The 22,105-nt window shown below is 44.4% G+C and overlaps 1 protein-coding gene and 2 pseudogenes across 6 annotated transcripts; all 3 read right to left on the bottom strand.

Annotated features, from left to right (window-relative positions):
- Positions 1–1,076: 1,076 nt before the first annotated feature.
- LOC103640011 (uncharacterized) lies at positions 1,077–1,763 on the bottom strand (annotated as a pseudogene).
- Positions 1,764–8,054: 6,291 nt separating this feature from the next.
- On the bottom strand, positions 8,055–8,757 carry LOC109942538 (uncharacterized; annotated as a pseudogene).
- Positions 8,758–16,429: 7,672 nt separating this feature from the next.
- On the bottom strand, positions 16,430–21,337 carry LOC732743 (spermine synthase1). Of its 6 annotated transcripts, none has more exons than XM_035962435.1 (13): positions 21,227–21,280; positions 20,419–20,524; positions 20,086–20,303; positions 19,891–19,935; positions 19,530–19,606; positions 19,321–19,443; positions 19,055–19,159; positions 18,894–18,966; positions 18,677–18,748; positions 18,133–18,328; positions 17,348–17,477; positions 16,969–17,052; positions 16,430–16,796 (listed from the first exon to the last, which is right to left on the bottom strand). In XM_035962435.1, the coding sequence occupies exons 3-13, from the start codon at positions 20,270–20,272 to the stop codon at positions 16,719–16,721; spliced, it is 1,170 nt and encodes a 389-aa protein (XP_035818328.1). In that variant the 5' UTR covers positions 20,273–20,303; positions 20,419–20,524; positions 21,227–21,280; the 3' UTR covers positions 16,430–16,718. The 6 variants fall into 6 exon arrangements, with proteins under 6 accessions (XP_035818328.1, XP_035818329.1, XP_035818330.1 ...); XM_035962436.1 differs by lacking the exon at positions 21,227–21,280 and adding an exon at positions 20,744–21,180; XM_035962437.1 differs by lacking the exons at positions 20,419–20,524; positions 21,227–21,280 and adding an exon at positions 20,744–21,180.
- Positions 21,338–22,105: the final 768 nt, after the last annotated feature.

Here is a 22,105-nt window from a genome sequence, read left to right as displayed (position 1 = left end):
ACTTGCGTAGGGTTAAGAAAAACGAGTGATCTAAGAATAACCTTGACCATTTCATGGTCATCCCATTTTTTGCTCCCGAGGTTGCGCACTTGATTGATCAAGGTCTTTAGCCGATTGTACATGGCTTGATGGTCCTCGCCTTGGTGGAGTCAGAACCGACCGAGCTCCCCCTCGATCGTCTCCCGTTTGCTGATTTTGGTCACCTCATCTCCTTTGTGCGCGGTCTTGAGCACGTCCCAAATCTCCTTGGCGCTCTTTAACCCTTGCACCTTGTTATACTCCTCTCGACTTAGAGAGGCGAGAAGTATAGTGGTGGCTTGGTGTAACACCCTGAATTTGGGGGTATAAAATTTCTTTTTTAATATCCACCAAATTCAAGTGTCACCGTCTCAGTTCCTCGCTTTCCTTCCCTTTTCCTAAAAAATGGAGAATTATTTTGTTATATATACGTTTTAATCTTAGTAAAATAATGCCCTAAAGAAGCTTTGACTGTTGCATTCATGCCGAAGCACAATGTTTGTGTGCTAAAAAAATAATCTTGAAAGTGTTTATGTTTTGAAGAAGGAAAAACTATAGAATTTAAACTAATTGAGCATGGTCTAAAATAACCAAACATATTTATATATAAATAAAGAGAAAATAAAACTCCTCTCTTCACCTTTTCCCAAGCACGACCCACTCTTCTGTACGTGCGCGCCGAGGCGCTCGCCCTGGTCCTCTGCGCATCAGCTGCACAAGAAACCCCCCGAGCAGCCCGCCTGTCATTGGCATCTTCCCCCAACCGCCTCCTGCTTCACTCGGTCATCTGGGCTCTGGGCTCATACCCACAACGTGGGCGTGACCAAAACGAAATTGTCGCTCAACTCGCGTGTCGCTCGCATAATTCTATTCTCCATGTCGCTCTCTTCTCCCTCGTCTCGTTCAGCAACCGCTCCCGTGGACACGGCAAGGCAGGGCCGGGCCTCTGCGCACGGCATCCGGCCGGCTACAGCCCCTAGCCGTGGCCATGGCGGCGGCCAGCCCCGCCCCTAGTCGACCTCGGCTCTCCGGTGAGCTGCCCTCCATATCCTGGCCGCTCAGTCGTTCGCCGCGCCGATCGCCCAGGAAGATCTGCGATGCTCTCGTCGTTGCCGAGGTTGGTGGCCGAGTGAGGCTCCCTCTTCTCCCTTTATCCCTCTTCCTCTCTGGCTGCTCCCTCCCTCCCCACAGGTTCTTCCCCGGCGAGTAGCCCTGTCTGCCCCCTGCCAAGCAGTTCGTCTCCTCCCGGCGAGCCCCTGCGCGGCTCCCCTTCCCTCCGATGTGTGGCCCCAGCGCATGGCCATGGCCGAGTCCCTGCAGTCGTGCCCCCTGCACGTCCTGTGTGCGCACGCGCCGCTGGCTGGTGGGTCGCCGGCGAGCCGCGCTGCCCCAGGCCCCTACCCCTGCTAGCCCATGCCCCTCGGCCCTCGCTTGGCAAGCCTCCATGGCTACGGCCCTGGCAGCGGCTCCCTAGCATGCAGCGACTACCGAGGAGCGCCCCTGGTGGACGACCCCGGCCTTGACCCCGGTGCGATTCTGCTCTTGCGCAGCTGCCCAGGGCCGTCCGAGCTTTCCCCAGCGTCCTTGTAGTTGAAGAATGGAAGATTGGAGAAGAAGCTGCCCACTTCGTGCGTGCACAGGAAAAAGAATCGCATGTGCTCGCATGTGCGGTTACAGCAGAGAGGAATAAGTCCATGTAGCCACATTTGATCTCATTCACTTTGACCGGTTGTGGATGAGATCATGTGACCCTTGGTGTGGCACGGTTCTGACCGATAGGATCGTGCCACATCGTCGTTAGTGCGCTATTTATTAAAATATGTATTAACTTTGGCGTTAGATATTCGATTAATCCATTCCAGTTATATTAACCGTGTAATGATCTCGTGCACATGTTATAAATTTGTTTCGACCCGTTCTAGTTGCGTTAGTTTGATAATAACGTTGTCTACATGTTAGAAACATTGTTTGGTCGTGACAAATGTTTTATTTAATTAATAAAGTAATTGTTTATCTCTTGGTCATTAAAATAACTAATTCATAGTTTTAGTTACGATTTATAAATACATGTTAGTGTGATTAATGACTACACAAATATTTTAATTTAATACTTGTTTAGTATAGACGCAACATCTATTTAGTAGTTCTCGTGTCGTCGCACTATCGTCGCTCTGTTCGCGTGTGATGTGCTCGTCGTCGTGCTGTGCGTGCACCGTGTGCGTGCCGTAGTGTTGTTTCGCACGCGTTTGTCGCAGGCTATTCGCGCGCATTGTCACATGTCATTTTCTCATGGTCACACGTGGTTGTGCGCGCTTTCTGTGTGCTCCTTCACGCGTGACGCATGAGCTGTTCCCACATGTGGCGCTCGTTGTCGTCGGGTCGCATGTTTTAGTCGAATAATTAATTATTGGTTTATTCGAGGGTTAATAAAATTACTATTTATTTAGAACAAGTCTATAGTTTTAACTTGTGCTTTTATAAATATAAATGTTAATTAACTTGATTAATACCATCTTAAATACTCTTAATTAATTAGTTGTTTGTTGTTGTTCGCGCTCGGCATCGTTTGCGCGTCGTTGTGCTGTTCATGCGCGTAGTCGCGTTGACTCGCGCGTGTCGCGCACTGTCGTGCGTGTTGTTTCTCGTGCCATCCGCACGCTATTTCGTATAGTGTCGCGTGCCGCCACACGTCGTTTGTCTGCGTCGTGTGTGCCATTTGCATGTGTCGCTTGCCTTGCCGCGCGTTGTTAACGTGTATCTCGTGTGTCGATCACGTGTGTCGCGCGACGTCTACGCGTGATAATAAATTAATTTCGTTTATAAACGCTCATGTTAGTAACGTTAATTAGTCAGATCATATATGTTAGATAACTAACTTATGGGTGACTCGACTAGTATTTATTAGATTAATATTCTGATTGGATTAAATGTGTAATGTTCAACTTGGACTTTTATAATAAACGTTATCATGGCTAATATTAACTAACTACTTTCTATTTATTTAACATTTGTCTAGTATAAGTGTGTTCTCTACTTAGTATTTTCTCGCCTGTCGCGCGTGCTGATTCGCACGATATTCACGCTGGTCGCACGCACTGTTTCAGGCGTCGTCCGCGCGCTAAATCGCGTGTGGTCGTGCGTGTCCGAACGTCCTTCTGCACGCTGTCGTGTTGTTTCATGTGTCGTAAATTCGCATCGCCTATAATCTCTCGCTTTAATTAAATTACTAGTTAACTAATAGCTGCTAGTGTAACAGGTTAAGTGAAACTAAATATTAGATATAATTTATATTTGATAACGTCGAATCAAATGTTCGAACTAATATTTTTAGAGTAAACGCGCTAACTTCTCGACCGTAGCTCCGACTATCGCGTTTCTTTTTATCGCGTGACTATAGTAGCACACTCTATTTCATTTTGCATGTTTTATTATGTTTTTATTTGAATGGTGTAATGTTCTTATGCATATACATATGTCTGTTTGTTTGTGCCTGTTGGTATTCACTATGTGACACGAATAGACTGCGATCCATTTCCGAGCTTCGAGGAATCGACGGTCAAGCTTCGGTGACCAAATGACCCAGCTCTTTGAGTTCTACAAGGCTGAAGATTCTGAGCATCTGTTTGGTGAAGGCAAGTGTCCTCTGACCTATTATGTCCCATTTACTTTATAATTCATCAACCCGCATACCATGATCAACCTAAGGATTGACTAGCTTTCTATTTACCTTGTCCTTGATTATCTTTTGGGTTACTATGGTTAGATTCATGCTATTGCTTTACTTTAATCAATGAACATGATGTGAACACTTATGATACGATGTTATCATTATGATATGATGTTGGACTGGTGATACTTTAGGGGGCTCGAGCGGTTTCTCGAGTGCCTCTCCGTAAGGACCTGTTCGTTGGATGACCGCCCGGGAAAACAGTGCAACCATGAGGGTGAAATGGGGGGCCCTTAGCTAATTAATTAGAGGAACTAGAGGTGTAGTTGCTTCGCCGTCGTGCCGTCAATGGGGTCCAGGCACAGTGCTTGCTCTGCCGAGGCTAGGTGCCGAGGTTCTTTCGTTTTGCTTTTGTTAGTCACCCCCCTTCGGGGAGAGGTACTGTGTTTATCAAACTGGAGAAACCTAACGGGCGGCTAGTACCTCTAGGGAATCTTTGTAAAAGCTACGTAGTGATACCCTGCCGGACCACCTAGGAAGTGATCAATGGGGAGTCATGATCCCCGGGCAAAACGGGAATCACGACTCATGGGTAAAGTGTGCGACCTCTGCAGAGTGTTATGAAACTGATATATCAGCCGTGCTCGCGGTTATGAGCGGCCAAGGGAGCTCCATTGATTAGAGATACTTTGATCAGAGGTGGTTGGTTTACAGGTGGTGATGAGGATGATGGTTTTTTATTATGATTATGGTAATGGTAAGTGGTATTCTTTCCGTTTGGAAAGGGTACTTTGGGTTAAGAACTTGGTTAATGCTAAAACCTGGCTTTCTACTAGTAATAATAACCTGATCAACTAAAAGCAACTGCTGGACTTAACCCCACATAAAGCTAGTCCACTACAGCCAAACGGGACATTTGCTGAGTACGTTGATGTGTACTCTCCCTTGCTTTCACAAAACACCAGGTTGCCTTTGGTGCAATCTATGCTCAGGTAAAGAAGAAGGCGTCGAGGTGGATCTCCAGGAGTTCCAGGACTTCGACGAGTTCGAGGATTAGGCTAGCGACCTCCCCCAGTCAGCTGCCTGTGGTGGGTTGTTTCGTTGGCTACGTTTCGATTCTGTGTACTTTGATTTATATTATGTAAATGGCTCTAGTCTGTAATATTATTACTTACTCTTTATTGTAATTCGAAGCATTGTGCTATGATGAGTCATTTATGTAATCGCTGTGTACGTGAATTTCTGATCCTGGCACGTACATGGTTCGCATTCGGTTTACCTTCAAAACCGGGTGTGACATAAGTGGTATCAAAGTCGTGCTGACTGTAGGACCGCTGACCTAGAGTAGCATTGGCCGTTTTAAGGACTTATTGATTATTACTTCATCTCATCCTTGATTCTGCTTCAAAATATTAGTCACCTCGACTAATTCTATGTTGTGCTCCTATATGCCCCCTTGCCAAAAAGTATTTTATTCTAGTATGGTCTATACTTCTCTCAATCTATTAGATCTGATCTCATCTTGTGCTTGCGACATCTTTGTAGATGCCCCTGACCATAGCCTTTAGTCTTTTGGGACTCTTTCCTCATCCATTATTAAATTGCTACTATTTGACCATCTCTATTCCATTTTGTTATTGACATGCTCGTATCCTTGCATTTTTAATACCCTTATCCCTTAATCTAAGGCACTTACCCTTGTACCTCTACTACCTATTTAAACATTTCAGTTTATATGTCCATGATCTTAGTGTCTTTTGAGACCCTTTCCTATTCTATTGATAAGTCGCTATCTTTTTGGCAATTTGTACTTTCTTGGTCTTGGTATGCTCGTACCATTGGAATCTTGCATACTCTTATTTTTATATATGCTTACCTTTATGTCCCAATATCTGTTTGAAATATTTCAGTTAACATGCCCTTGACCACCCTTGTTTCCTAATGATCCATGAGTGATCATTTTATTTTGCACACCTGTAGTAATCTCGTTGTTTCCTTGTAACTCCACTCGGTAATGAATCTTTACTTCAACCCTTCTGTTGGAACCTTACCGATCTTACCCTTGATTGTTGTCTCCACTTTGTCGTTTTGCGAGTCTTGTCTTAACTATATCCTTTGTTATGCTTTTTAATTATTATCATATGCACCCTTGACACCTCTATATCCTACATTGATGTTTGTCTCATACCTGCCCTTTAAAATCGCCCCTCTTTCGTCTCATACCTTCATTCTCTTGGTCGTATCCTCTTCTTTGGCTCGCGAGTTTGTAACCTCATCCTTTGTTGTGCTTTTGCTTCTTATTGCCTTTACCCTTCTCATCTCTTAATCTTACCTTAGTGATTATGCTATGTTCGTTATCTAAAACCTCCAATCTCCCACCTTAGTTCAAGTGTGGTCTCTTACTTATCTCACCCGTGGTTATATCATATACTTTACCTCTTGCAAGACTTATCTTATTTATATTCTTGATTGTACCTAGATTCCTAGTTTTTTATGCACATTTACCTCTTCCTTTATATCCTTGCCTATTATCACCTTTGATCCTTGACCTCTCTCCATATTTACCATGATGTTTACCTATTTCTTAGCCTCACTTATTCCATTTCAATCCGAGAGTGTTATTTTCCCTATCCTGCTCTTGTTCGTTTCCTTTCCCTTTGTCGCTTTGCAAGTCTTGTCTTACCTTAACTTCATCCTTTGTTGAGCATTTGTTTGATATCACCCTTACCTTTGTAATCTCTAGATCATTCCATGATACTTATCTTATGCCTACCTTTTGAAATATCATCCTTCCCATCTCGATTTGAGAATGGTGTTTTACCTATCCTGACCTTGGATGCATTCTCTCCCTTGCCGGTTACAATCCTTACTTCAGCTTCATCCTTTATTATGCTCATGCCCCTATCCTGCATGTCTTATCTTGCCCCTTGTCTTTCGATGGCCTTAGAGCAGTTTCCCCTTGGTAAGGAAAGACCACCATCTAGTTAACATTAACGTATAGCAACGAGATGTTTGTTGTTGTATGCTTGTGTTGTTTGTCTTTGTGTTATGACTGATTTGCCTCTTTGTGATGGGTGTTGATGTATTGTGGTCGTTGGTCCGCATTGACATCAGTTTACTAGCGGAGTGCCGTGGATTAAGTAGCTAGGTGCTCTCCCTTCTCTCTCTTTAAGCCATCTATGCTTACCTTTTCTATCTTACCTTTTCTAGCTATACTCTTCCCTTTTGCACCTGTCCGGTTGGCATCCTCCAACCTCTCCCAACCAGTCAAGATCAGAGTCGGCGGCATCTGCACCAAGTGCGTATCAACGCTCCTGTTAAGGGGGTTAGTCGCTAACCCCAATGAAGACAATGTGATCAACGTCAACCGACAAGATCAAAGTGGTGCAGCGAAAGCGTGTGTGGGTCGTAACCCATAGGTCCAAGAGATCCTCAAGAATTGCATCAATCGGCCTCAAGCATCTCAAGGTTAAAGCAACCAGTCCACAAGTTAATGTTGCCAGAGTCAAAGTCAACTCAAGAAAGCCGTGAACAACCAATAAAACCAATCTCATTTTTGTGCTAGCCTCTTCTTGAATCTCGAGGGCGAGATTCCTCTTAAGGGGGTTAGATTTGTAACACCCTGAATTTGGGGGTATAAAATTTCTTTTTTAATATCCACCAAATTCAGGTGTCACCGTCTCAGTTCCTCGCTTTCCTTCCCTTTTTCCTAAAAAAATGGAGAATTATTTTGTTATATATACGTTTTAATCTTAGTAAAATAATGCCCTAAAGAAGCTTTGACTGTTGCATTCATGCCGAAGCACAATTTTTGTTTGCTAAAAAAATAATCTTGAAAGTGTTTATGTTTTGAAGAAGGAAAAACTATAGAATTTAAACTAATTGAGCATGGTCTAAAATAACCAAACATATTTATATATAAATAAAGAGAAAATAAAACTCATCTCTTCACCTTTTCCCAAGCACGACCCACTCTTCTGTACGTGCGCGCCGAGGCGCTCGCCCTGGTCCTCTGCGCATCAGCTACACAAGAACCCCCCCAGCAGCCCGCCTGTCATTGGCATCTTCCCCCAACCGCCTCCTGCTTCACTCGGTCATCTGGGCTCTGGGCTCATACCCACAACGTGGGCGTGACCAGAACGAAATTGTCGCTCAACTCGCGTGTCGCTCGCATAATTCTATTCTCCATGCCGCTCTCTTCTCCCTCGTCTCGTTCAGCAACCGCTCCCATGGACACGACAAGGCAGGGCCGGGCCTCTGCGCACGGCATCCGGCCGGCTACAGCCCCTAGCCGTGGCCATGGCGGCGGCCAGCCCCGCCCCCAGTCGACCTCGGCTCTCCGGTGAGCTGCCCTCCATGTCCTGGCCGCTCAGTCGTTCGCCGCGCCGATCGCCCAGGAAGATCTGCGATGCTCTCGTCGTTGCCGAGGTTGGTGGCCGAGTGAGGCTCCCTCTTCTCCCTTTATCCCTCTTCCTCTCTGGCTGCTCCCTCCCTCCCCACGGGTTCTTCCCCGGCGAGTAGCCCTCTCTGCCCCCTGCCAAGCAGTTCGTCTCCTCCCGGCGAGCCCCTGCGCGGCTCCCCTTCCCTTCGATTTGTGGCCCCAGCGCATGGCCATGGCCGAGTCCCTACAGTCGTGCCCCCCTGCACGTCCTGTGTGCGCACGCGCCGCTGGCTGGTGGGTCGCCGGCGAGCCGCGCTGCCCCAGGCCCCTACCCTTGCTAGCCCATGCCCTTCGGCCCTCGCCTGACAAGCCTCCATGGCTACGGCCCTGGCAGCGGCTCCCTAGCATGCAGCGACTACCGAGGAGCACCCCTGGTGGACGGCCCCGACCTTGACCCCGGTGCGATTCTGCTCTTGCGCAGCTGCCCAGGGTCGTCCGAGCTTTCCCCAGCGTCCTTGTAGTTGAAGAATGGAAGATTGGAGAAGAAGCTGCCCACTTCGTGCGTGCACAGGAAAAAGAATCGCATGTGCTCGCATGTGCGGTTACAGCAGAGAGGAATAAGTCCATGTAGCCACATTTGATCCCATTCACTTTGACCGGTTGTGGATGAGATCATGTGACCCTTGGTGTGGCACGGTTCTGACCGATAGGATCGTGCCACATCGTCGTTAGTGCGCTATTTATTAAAATATGTATTAACTTTGGCATTAGATATTCGATTAATCCATTCCAGTTATATTAACCGTGTAATGATCTCGTGCACATGTTATAAATTTGTTTCGACTCGTTCTAGTTGCGTTAGTTTGATAATAACGTTGTCTATATATTAGAAACATTGTTTGGTCGTGACAAATGTTTTATTTAATTAATAAAGTAATTGTTTATCTCTTGGTCATTAAAATAACTAATTCATAGTTTTAGTTACGATTTATAAATACATGTTAGTGTGATTAATGACTACACAAATATTTTAATTTAATACTTGTTTAGTATAGACGCAACATCTATTTAGTAGTTCTCGTGTCGTCGCACTATCGTCGCGCTGTTCGCGTGTGATGTGCTTGTCGTCGTGCTGTGCGCGCACCGTGTGCGTGCCGTAGTGTTGTTTCGCACGCGTTTGTCGCAGGTTGTTCGCGCGCATTGTGACATGTCATTTGCTCATGGTCACACGTGGTTGTGCGCGCTTTCTGTGTGCTCCTTCACGCGTGACGCACGAGCTGTTCCCACATGTGGCGCTCGTTGTCGTCGGGTCGCATGTTTTAGTCGAATAATTAATTATTAGTTTATTCGAGGGTTAATAAAATAACAATTTATTTAGAACAAGTCTATAGTTTTAACTCGTGCTTTTATAAATATAAATGTTAATTAACTTGATTAATACCATCTTAAATACTCTTAATTAATTAGTTGTTTGTTGTTGTTCGCGCGCGGCATCGTTTGCGCGTCGTCGTGCTGTTCATGCGCGTAGTCGCGTTGACTCGCGCGTGTCGCGCACTGTCGTGCGTGTTGTTTCTCGTGCCATCCGCACGCTATTTCGTATAGTGTCGCGTGCCGCCACACGTCGTTTGTCTGCGTCGCGTGTGCCATTTGCATATGTCGCTTGCCTTGCCGCGCGTTGTTAACGTGTATCTCGCGTGTCGATCACGTGTGTCGCGCGACGTCTGCGCGTGATAATAAATTAATTTCGTTTATAAACGCTCATGTTTGTAACGTTAATTAGTCAGATCATATATGTTAGATAACTAACTTATGAGTGACTCGACTAGTATTTATTAGATTAATATTCTGATTGGATTAAATGTGTAATGTTCAACTTGGATTTTTATAATAAACGTTATCATGGCTAATATTAACTAACTACTTTCTATTTATTTAACATTTGTCTAGTATAAGCGTGTTCTCTACTTAGTATTTTCTCGCCTGTCGCGCGTGCTGATTCGCACGATATTCACGCTGGTCGCACGCACTGTTTCAGGCGTCGTCCGCGCGCTAAATCGCGTGTGGTCGTGCGTGTCCGAGCGTCCTTCTGCACGCTGTCGTGTTGTTTCATGTGTCGTAAATTCGCATCGCCTATAATCTCTCGCTTTAATTAAATTACTAGTTAACTAATAGCTGCTAGTGTAACAGGTTAAGTGAAACTAAATATTAGATATAATTTATATTTGATAACGTCAAATCAAATGTTCTAACTAATATTTTTAGAGTAAACGCGCTAACTTCTCGACCGTAGCTCCGACTATCGCGTTTCTTTTTATCGCGTGACTATAGTAGCACACTCTATTTCATTTTGCATGTTTTATTATGTTTTTATTTAAATGGTGTAATGTTCTTATGCATATACATATGTCTGTTTGTTTGTGCCTGTTGGTATTCACTGTGTGACACGAATAGACTGCGATCCATTTCCGAGCTTCGAGGAATCGACGGTCAAGCTTCGGTGACCAAATGACCCAGCTCTTTGAGTTCTACAAGGCTGAAGATTCTGAGCATCTGTTTGGTGAAGGCAAGTGTCCTCTGACCTATTATGTCCCATTTACTTTATAATTCATCAACCCGCATACCATGATCAACCTAAGGATTGACTAGCTTTCTATTTACCTTGTCCTTGATTATCTTTTGGGTTACTATGGTTAGATTCATGCTATTGCTTTACTTTAATCAATGAACATGATGTGAACACTTATGATACGATGTTATCATTATGATATGATGTTGGACTGGTGATACTTTAGGGGGCTCGAGCGGTTTCTCGAGTGCCTCTCCGTAAGGACCTGTTCGTTGGATGACCGCCCGGGAAAACAGTGCAACCATGAGGGTGAAATGGGGGGCCCTTAGCTAATTAATTAGAGGAACTAGAGGTGTAGTTGCTTCGCCGTCGTGCCGTCAATGGGGTCCAGGCACAGTGCTTGCTCTGCCGAGGCTAGGTGCCGAGGTTCTTTCGTTTTGCTTTTGTTAGTCACCCCCCTTCGGGGAGAGGTACTGTGTTTATCAAACTGGAGAAACCTAACGGGCGGCTAGTACCTCTAGGGAATCTTTGTAAAAGCTACGTAGTGATACCCTGCCGGACCACCTAGGAAGTGATCAATGGGGAGTCATGATCCCCGGGCAAAACGGGAATCACGACTCATGGGTAAAGTGTGCGACCTCTGCAGAGTGTTATGAAACTGATATATCAGCCGTGCTCGCGGTTATGAGCGGCCAAGGGAGCTCCATTGATTAGAGATACTTTGATCAGAGGTGGTTGGTTTACAGGTGGTGATGAGGATGATGGTTTTTGATTATGATTATGGTAATGGTAAGTGGTATTCTTTCCGTTTGGAAAGGGTACTTTGGGTTAAGAACTTGGGTTAATGCTAAAACCTGGCTTTCTACTAGTAATAATAACCTGATCAACTAAAAGCAACTGCTGGACTTAACCCCACATAAAGCTAGTCCACTACAGCCAAACGGGACATTTGCTGAGTACGTTGATGTGTACTCACCCTTGCTTTCACAAAACACCAGGTTGCCTTTGGTGCAATCTATGCTCAGGTAAAGAAGAAGGCGTCGAGGTGGATCTCCAGGAGTTTCAGGACTTCGACGAGTTCGAGGATTAGGCTAGCGACCTCCCCCAGTCAGCTGCCTGTGGTGGGTTGTTTCGTTGGCTACGTTTCGATTCTGTGTACTTTGATTTATATTATGTAAATGGCTCTAGTCTGTAATATTATTACTTACTCTTTATTGTAATTCGAAGCATTGTGCTATGATGAGTCATTTATGTAATCGCTGTGTACGTGAATTTCTGATCCTGGCACGTACATGGTTCGCATTCGGTTTACCTTCAAAACCGGGTGTGACACTTGGGAGTTGAAGTGTCGGATTTGGGCGACCTCGTCCGAATCATAGTCTTCATCCCCCGGTGATGGTACCTGTACTCCAATTTCAACAACATCCCAAATGCTAGTGTGGAGTGAGGTTAGATGATGCCTCATTTTATCACTCCACATATTATAATCTTCACCGTCAAACATATGTGGTTTGCCTAATGGGACGGAAAGTAATGGAGTACGTTTAGAAATGCGAGGGTAGCGTAGGGGGATCTTACTAAACTTCTTGCGCTCATGGCGCTTGGAAGTTATGGACAACGTGTCGGAGCCGGAGGTGGATGGCGATGAAGAGTCGGTCTCGTAGTAGACCACCTTCTTCATATCATCTTCTTCTTGTCACCGCTCCGATGCGACTTGTCGTGTGAGGGGGATCCCTTCACCTTGTTGGCGGACTCCCCGGATGGAGCCTTCCCATGGCTTGTGGCGGGCTTCTCGTCGGTCCCGATCTCCCTCTTGGCAGATGTTCCCGACATCACTTCGAGCGGTTAGGCTCTAATGAAGCACCGGGCTCCGATACCAATTGAAAGTCGCCTAGAGGGGGGGTGAATAGGGCGAATCTGAAATTTATAAACTTAAGCACAACTACAAGCCGGGTTAGTGTTAGAAATATGAACGGGTTCGAGAGAGAGGCCGAAAAACAAATCGCAAGCAAATAAAGAGTGAGACACAAGGATTTGTTTTACCGAGGTTCGGTTCTTGCAAACCTACTACCCGTTGAGGTGGTCACAAAGACCGGGTCTCTTTCAACCCTTTCCCTCTCTCAAACGGTCACCTAGACCGAGTGAGCTTCTCTTCTCAATCAAACGGGACACAAAGTCCCCGCAAGGACCACCACACAATTGGTGTCTCTTGCCTCGGTTACAATTGAGTTGATCACAAGAAAGAATGAGAAAAAGAAGCAATCCAAGCGCAAGAGCTCAAATGAACACAAGTCACTCTCTCACTAGTCACTATTTGATTTGGAATGAACTATGGACTTGGGAGAGGATTTGATCTCTTTGGTGTGTCTTGTATTGAATGCTATAGCTCTTGTAAGGTGTAGGAAGTTGGAAAACTTTTATGCTATGAATGTGGGGTGGTTGGGGTATCTATAGCCCCAACCACCAAAAGTGGCCGTTGGGAGGTTGTCTGTCGCATGGCGCACCGGACAGTCTGGTGCGCCACCGGACACTGTCCGGTGCGCCTGCCACGTCACGGAGCCGTTGGATTCTGACTGTTGGAGCTTAAGTCTTCTGGGCCACCGGACATGTCCTCTAGACTGTCTGGTGCGCCTTCTCGCGCGTGCTTGACTTCTGCGCGCTCTGGCGCGCATTAAATGCCGTTGCAGGTGACTGTTGGCGCGGAAGAAGCCGTTGCTCCGCTGGCACACCGGACAGTCCGGTGCGCCACCGGACGCTGTCCGGTGCGCCACCGGACAGTCCAGTGAATTATACCGGAGCGGCCTCCAGAATTCCCGAAGGTGAGCAGTTCGGAGTTGGAGTCCCTGGTGCATCGGACACTGCCGGTGGCACACCGGACAGTCCGGTGCGCCAAACCAGGGCACACTTCGGTTGACTTTGCTCTCTTGTATTTGAATCTTTTTTCGGTCTTTTTATTGGTTTGTTGTGAACCTTTGGCACCTGTAGAACTTATAACCTAGAGCAAACTAGTTAGTTCAATTATTTGTATTGAGCAATTCAACCACCAAAATCAATTAGGAAAAAGGTGTAAGCCTAATTCCCTTTCACAAACCCCGGGACTGATCATTGGCATGCACTTGAGCGGGTTATGCGCTATCTGCAAGGTACAATGAGTTATGGAATTCACTATTCTGGTCAGCATGCAGTACTTGAAGGATATAGTGATTCGAACTGGATATCTGATGTAGACGAGCTTTATGCCACCAGTGGTTATGTCTTTACTATTGGTGGAGGTGCGGTATCATGGAGGTCATGCAAGCAGACCATCTTGACGAGGTCAACCATGGAAGCTGAGCTAGCTGCACTTGACACAGCAACCGTTGAGGCAGAATGGTTGCGTGAACTCTTGATGGACTTGTCGGTGGTTGAGAAACCAATACTAGCTATCCTTATGAACTGTGACAATCAGACAGTGATTGCTAAAGTGACGAGTTCTAAGGATAATGGGAAGTCATCAAAACATGTCAAAAGACGATTGAAGTCTGTCAGAAAGTTGAGAAACTCTGGAGTTATAAGTGTAACTTATATTTCAACAGATAAAAATCTGGCAGATCCTTTTACCAAGGGACTACCACGTAATGTGATAGAAATCGCATCGAGAGAGATGGGTATGAGACCCGAATAAAGTTGTCATGGTGGAAACCCAGTCTATGTGATCGGAGATCCCGTGAATTAGGTCCTGGGAAGAACAAGCCATTGGTGAACTGAGGAGAGTAACCTTTGACCCTCTCTTAGTAAAGATGCAATACTCTCAAATGCTGTAAGGCAGGTTGGCTTTGTGCCTTAATGTGTTCTGTTGGCTTGTATTAGCGAAGATGTTGTCCTGCAGAACATTCTTGAGATTTGGGTGATCTCTAGTAAACTCATGAAGAGACCTTGGAGTACGACGTATATGCTCCACTCGAGAAGGGGACTACTGGTAGCCAAGTACTGGTCATGACTTCAAGTGAAACCCATTCACGCAAAACTTGCAATTCAAGGCATAGTCCATTGTCCAAGTTGTGGGTTGGTGTAGTTTGGAGTTCTAGGCGGAAGTTCAACTTAACAGTCTCTGCTGAAAAACTAGTATATTAAACAGTAGTGAACAGTGGTGAAAACTGCAGATGAGCATTTGAGATCTGGTGGGGGATTGTTAGGATTTATGGGCTAGGCCCAAATTGAGAAAATCAAATAAATCACAGGAAAATCTCAAAAGCCCATATAAGTGTATGACTAAGGAATAGGTGAAACCAATAGCATCATATTGCTAGTTCTAGTGGAGTAGAGCTAGCTTAAATATGGAAGCCACACTCACTCACCAAATCATTGATGAGAGGAGAGAGTGTGGAGAGCCACACGCGCTCGCTCGTCTCGCCTGGCCTGGCCGGGGCGAAGGGCGCGGGCGCACGACATGCGCGTGAATGGTCCGCCGAAATTCGGCCCCTCGCCTTGCGGGGGCGCGGCTTCCTTTTGCCGTTTGAATTTTTGGTTACTTGGCTGTTAAGTTTATAATCCTAACCGATCGCTATAAAATCTAAACTGAACGCGAGATTTTCGCGTGCGGATAAGATCGAAGGTAGCTATCTGGTTACGGACTCGTCCCTATAAAAGGCGCCTGGCAGCCAACATCCAATTCATCTCAGTTTCGCTTTCGCCTCTCTTCATAGCTGAGCCGTCTTTCAGTTCCCTTCATCCCGACGGCAGACGTACAACTGCGATCAGGAGAGCAGGTCTTCGGAACTCTTCGTCTTCTAGATCCTGCACCGGGAGAGGGTGAATAAGGTTTTTGGGAAGCGTCTTCACGCGACTGCTCGTGATCTGCTGACCTCGTCGACCTTGCTGATTTCGCTGCTTCGACGCCGTCGACCCTGCTGATTCCGGCGCGCGTCATATATCAGTATGTCTAATCAGTACGCATTATCTGATTTGACTTTTTACTTCAGTTTTTCTGATTTGGTCATGATTTATATTTGGAATTTAATCTGGAATTTGTCTAATTATTCAACAAGCCGGGTTGTAGGAGACGCACCACCGGGGCTGGTGACGCTCAACGGTTGGTGTAGCTCGTCGGCATGGCTGGAGGAGCTCCATGGATGGGCCGCGTGCCGCGATGCGCGATGATGCTCGAGGGAGGAGGAAGCCGCATGGCAGACGGGCGGCTTCTTCTGGAGGCAATAGTGTTCAACTTTTCTGCTATGCAACGCTCTGCTTGCTGGAGCGTCCAATTCCAACCCAGCTGTGTTAAGCTATCAAAAGAACAGACACATCCCGGTCGCATCTGCAAACTTAAAAGAATGATGGAAAAAAATTGTCTCCTATACAAAGTTCTATCGAATTTCACATGGGTCGACAAAATCAATAATAACAGCCTGCAAATCTTAAAAAAATATCACAATAATAATAGCCTTCTAATACCGTTGAACGAGGGTCACCAGGTGCTTGTCCTGAAACGTGCCTTTCTAACCACTACCAAACATATGATGAATATGTGCCTTATATACTTGAACATTGCCCAGCAAGTTGTTTTGGTGCACATTGATCTTTTCCGAACAGATGACGGAGAAAAGCATGGTGCAGTGCTTGAGGAGCCCTTTCGTTTGAGATATTTTTATATTGATATGTTTACTAACTTTTTACCGAACATTCGTTTCCGATATTTTCGAAATATCGATATCATTTCTATTTCTAAAGTTACCGTTTTCGATTTCGTTTCTGATAAAAAATATAAAAACGAAAATGGTTTTAGTGATTACCGACCGTTTTCATCCCTATTACTGCAGACGGGCAAAAGAAGTGATTTCTCAGCACAAACGCAGGGTATACATTACATCAACGGGTCGTACAATTTACAAGCTACAGCTGAAATCGTGCACAACACACAACACGCCTAACAAGATAGGGAGACATATTGTTTCGGCAGAGGCATTACATCAGTTCAATATCCACCCTCTTATTCAATCGATCATCATTCTATACTAAAGCTGCTCGTGCGGTGTCAGCAAAAGCCAGTGACTGATTTATTCTGTGAGAATACAACTATACCGAGCAAGATTGAGTACGGCTCAGGGCTAGGAAGCTGTAAGAATGGCGTTGTTTGACAATATCTTTATCTTCTGCGGTTCTGACACTGATTCTTTCGGTTTCTCCTGTCATGATGCATATGAAAATAGAGGCAAAGGTTAGCACTGCAGTAGCAATTGCAAAAAAAAAGGGAGTGGTATATGTTTCCAGTTCTCTTCTTATAAATGTTGGCAGAACAAAATGCATGGACATAAAGACTAACCACACCATCAATAGAGTAACTAACAAACAACTCACGTTTTCAGCAGAACTAATAGGAGTGGTATATGCTTCCAGTTCTCTTCTTACAAATGTTGGCAGAACAAAAGCAGCCCTATGGATCTGTGAAACAAGGAAAATTCAAATAGAAATCTGATGTCAGGCACAATATCTTCAAACCAAAAAACAACAGAAGACCACTATGATCACAAGTACTCCATTATGGTAAGAGCTTCTTGAACAAGAGAAATGATGAGTCAGTAGTCATTTTTGGGGGGTGTTGTGACAAAAAATATGAACGAAATGCCTGTATAATTTTAATAAATTACTGTGGTGTGTAGGTCAATTTCCCAGGTAATTGTGGACTAGGATTTTCACAAAGACAAGTAGCAAGGACAATGAAATAAACTAAACAAACCTCGGAATTGTAAAATCTGAGTTCCCTTCCAGCTTTTGCTGCTCCTTCTATTTTCTCAATTGGATTCGCAGGAGTCAAGAAGTTCACTGCACGACCTTCTTTTGCACATAGCAAAAATCCAATGACACCACTGGAAATCCAAATAGCTACTTGATTAGCTGAAAATTTTGCAAAAGTCGACACAAAAAATATCTCTCCAAACATTGAACAAAAACAGATAATTGAAATTTTTTCTATCAAAATGTGGCCAGCAAATCTTCTTATTAATCTCGCGTGTTCGGTAAAAAAGTGACCAGCAAATATTTCAAAGCATACTTGGACAGCAGACCATTACAGGTTCACCTCATCCATTCACATACTTGCCAATGAGTCCAATCTCTAGTCATTTCAATCACAGGATGCTTTTTTTCTTACAAAAAATTACAAGATGCTTTGCCTACTCTCTGTGCTGTACGAGCAAAACTTAGGATTAGGAACTTCACAAGGTTACGAGCGTATAATATCATATCCCAAACATAAATGATATTTTATCTCGTGCTTCGCTGGTGATCCAACTGTCCAATGGTACATAAAGAGATATACAATGTTTTGACTCTGAGCCCAATATGCCTTCTAACCAAATATGTCAAAAAAATTGCCTTTAGAAGATAACTCGGAAAACTACTTTAAAAAAGGGCAGACCCAGTGTAGGCTCCCATATGGGCCGGCCTGGGGACAACTCAGAAAATTACTAAAGAGAAAAAAATGCACATGCAGAGAATTGGAAAAATATTAGTGCATAATACCTGGGATATGTTGGAACACTTGTCCAGGCATAGTGCACAGCACCTTTGAATGTCTGTCGACAGATAGCAAGCATATCCTGGATTAGATGTGTGTGCAGCCACATGCTCTCAGCAAGATTACAAAGAACACCACCAGGCTTCAAAGCTCTAGCAATTGTCTGAATAAACGGTTTCTCCACGAGTGCCTGTGCTGGCCCTGTAATAATTAGTATGAAAAGAATTTAAAACAGTGTGCAAATAAAAGGTATCAATTAAGTGAAACATACAAACACATTAATTTTCCAAAAAAAAAACAGACAGATGTAAATCAACTAGGTATATCGAGGTTATGTTTGGAACCAGCACAATAAGTTCCCTCACATGTAAATGAACAATTTCATATGAAACATTGCATTCCAAATGTGTCCATGCATACTAAACCAGCTATTGCAGATAACAGGATGAAAAATAAATCAACAAGAAGCAACCTAATCGATAATGGCATGTGAATGAAGTGATAAAAAATATACAAGAGAGTTCTATACTTCTTATAGCAAGTACCCACCAATTGGATCTGATGAATCTACAATAATAGCATCATATTTTCCTTCGGGAGAATTCCTCAGGAAATCAACAGCTGCAAAAAATAGCAAGTATACTATGAACTATAAGAGATCAAGACCAGCAGAAACAAAGTGCCTGAGGCTATAAACAATAGTGGCATATCCTACAGCCTGTCACAGTCATATAAAGTACCACCAGGTACCAGCTTTTGAACATACCATCACCAACATGAAGTCGGACACGAGGATCTTTGAATCCAATGGATAAGTTTGGAAAGAATTCTTTGGAAACCTGCATAGTTTGGAGAGAAAAGTCATAAAAAATATATTCACACTATTATACATTGAATTTTGAGCATAGGTAGAGTGATCATTCTTACATCAATAACTAGTTGATCAATCTCACATATATCAATAGTTTCCACTGAATCATGTCTGGCTATTTCGCGCAGTACACCACCATCACCACCTCCAACAACCAAAACCTGCATCAGTCAGTAGGCTTATATCATAAGGCTAACTGCCCATAAAGTTACTACTCATTAGAAGACGTAAGGTGGGGAGAACATCCTTCAATTCAATTTGTTCGGTAGCAAAGTAGCAGCCATTTCACTGTTATCAGAAAAGAAAAGGTCAAGAAACATACATTCTTCGGTGCAGGAATTGAGCACAGTGGAAGGTGAGTAACCATTTCCTGGTATGCGCATTCATCCTTGTCAGTCAACTGAACTATACCATCAAGCACAAGAACATTTCCATAGGTTGAAGACTGCGAACAGAAATGAAAGTGCTACTTAGTACAATGATTGACGAGTTCGGGTTTTCACGTGCAGATTTCGCAGATAAAAAAATAACCTCAAAAACTAAAATTTCTTGGTAAGGCGATTTCCCTTGAAACAAGATCTTCTCCACTTTCAATGAATGGGCCTCTCCTGTAAATAATAAAAGATGTTGATCAAACTCCTGATTCCTGAATATGTAGGACCATTAAAGCCTTTTAGGGGGAAAATAGTTTTGACATACACAAGTACACCAATATTGAAAGTCTTCACTAGTCAGTTTTGCATATCAAATCTTTTGAAGTTATCAAATTGACAAAATTAGCTAGGTAAGTGTGACCAAGTTTTATATCATCATACAATGTGAACCTGAAGATGTTGGAAGAAAAAAAACATGGCAAATTTCTATTATTGTTTTTCAGAAACAAGAGAAATACCAGGCCACATCGGGTTATTGAAGTACTGCACTTTGCTTGTTTTACCTGCACATACATCAATTTGATACTATATATATATATATATATCAGAACTGCTGAAAGAACATATATTTCCCGTATGTATTGATTGTTGCCGGACACAAACAAATGATGGTCACATAGCCCATTAGCTACCAGTCTGGATCCTGAACGTACCAAAACGCGATCTGGGTTCCGTGAACCACCCTGAAACCACAGTATCATGGCAGTTGGCCTCGGTTTCAGGCACCCGCGCCTTGGCCTTGACGCAGCAAGGAGGGAGCGGTTTGCGGGCGGCATCATCCGCACCTCCCTTTGTCAGTGCCGCTGCTGCAGAACCGTTTCTTGCGTCTCCAACCTCCATGAGTCCTATTGCTCTTTGAAGGTCCCAGTCTCTGGCTCAACAACAAGTCAGGCAACAGAAGAATTTCAGACACAGAAAACAAGCAGGGGCGTCAGTTATCAGGGATGCTTCGTGTCGAAGCAAAAGCAAGCGAATCGTATGCATACTGAGCGTCATTATCAGTGCTGCTTCGCACGGAATCGAAATGAAGGATTCAAAGCCATCTGGATAGGCACAGAAAGCAGCATGTCTACGCGTGACAGGTTGCTACACCTACACCAGACGAATAGAATAGAATAAAGTAGGAGGAGCACCACCAAACTGAAAAAAAAGGCACGTGGACGAGAACAGAATATTTTATATAATTAAGTAATTGCAAGAAAAAAAAGAAGGGGAAAAGGAAACCGTGCAATCAGCAACTATACGTCGGAATTTGGAAAGCACCCAACAAGAATCAGATAAGAAAGGCAGGGCTACAACAACAACAAGTACCCTCGATCAGCAACGGATGCAGCAATCGGAGGCACGCAAACCTCCGTCGCAGACCTCGCGGTGAATCGAACAGGGGAAGAACCCACGACGCGAGCAAAGACTGTTTCTTGTACGCAGCAGAAAAAGAAGAGAAGGCAGCAGCGAAACTTTTCCAGCAATTCCTTTGCAGATATAGGACGCGAATAGGTCCTCTTTTTTTTTATTGCCGCAGCTCCACCGACACCCGACGGTAATCAAACAGTTTTAGATAATATTTTGGCGTTTTGAGAGAGCGAAGTGGCGAGCCGCAGCTGCGACCGCGATTAGCAAACCCAGCGACGCAAAACGGAAACCAGAACGGCGTCCCCCCACCCGAAAAGTTGGGCGACAAAACAACGGACAATTCCAAGGCACGAGGATGAGAAACAAGCAAAAGAACGTGGGCGTGGTCGCTTTGCCACGCAGCCGAGACTTCGGGAGCTTCCAGATCCTTGTCTCGCTTACCTTGGATCGATCGGCGAGGACGAGAGCGATGGCGCACCGGAATGGAGGTAGTGGGTGATGACTGATGAGCGTGTGGGGAGGCCCTTAAATAGGTGGCAGCAGGAATCTTTTCACCGTGCCATACCTGCTAGCCGTTCTTCATTTTATCATCTTTTATTTTATATATAATTATTTTTGCCACCATTCGTGGCGTTGGAGATGCTGCTGCAGTGGCTACGGGCTACCTGTCACAGATCACCGTGTTGTCAGCGCACCAACGACTGTTTATACTGGTAGCTGAACATGCCCTGTATATGTAACTAGGTGTGTGCCCGTGCGTTGCCACGTGAGTTAAAAATTAGTATAAAACACAAAAACATCACCATGGCAAAATGCTTACTATCCAGTTATTCCCACAGTGCAAGGCTGCAAGCTGCAAAATCTAATCCACTGGCTCTAGACTAAGGGCCATAATTTTAATTTAGAATGTCGAGATTTTCTAAAAATACAAACAGTAGAATTAGAATGTTGTAATTAGTATTAATCAGTCCCCTTCTTTAGGCCTTACTCATGTGAGAACCTCCGACACTGAATCTATCCTATTTGTTTTCAATTATACATGATATATTCTAGACAAACTATCTATGTGTCCGGACCATGACTAATGACTTGCAGCAGTTGCACCAAGTTCATGCTTTGTGTTCTCAAAGATTAGTGCAAAATACGTTCTCCTTACCTGAACAATAAGTATCAAGAGAAGCTTCTTATAAGTGAGGTAATCTCTACTTATGCACATGAGGTAATCTAAATTATATCATGTGAATTTTCCTAAAAAATTAGCCCTGCCTTTGTATGAAACCACTAATATTGCAAGAAGCAATCTAAATTAAATACAATAAT

This window comes from Zea mays, chromosome 9 (genome assembly GCF_902167145.1).
Source record: "Zea mays cultivar B73 chromosome 9, Zm-B73-REFERENCE-NAM-5.0, whole genome shotgun sequence".
Taxonomy (NCBI): Eukaryota; Viridiplantae; Streptophyta; class Magnoliopsida; order Poales; family Poaceae; genus Zea; species Zea mays.
This window is presented reverse-complemented; position numbering and strand designations above follow the sequence as displayed.

What these genes read in the sequence shown, in the direction of transcription:
- LOC732743 (XM_035962435.1), bottom strand. Translation starts at nt 20,272, where the DNA reads ATGGAGGTTGGAGACGCAAGAAACGGTTCTGCAGCAGCGGCACTGACA. An exon ending in AAGAAATTTTAGTTTTTGAG is followed by an intron (nt 19,444 to 19,529) that starts GTTATTTTTTTA and finishes TTCTGTTCGCAG; the next exon opens with TCTTCAACCTATGGAAATGT. An exon ending in AGTGTTCCAACATATCCCAG is followed by an intron (nt 17,478 to 18,132) that starts GTATTATGCACT and finishes TTGGATTTCCAG; the next exon opens with TGGTGTCATTGGATTTTTGC.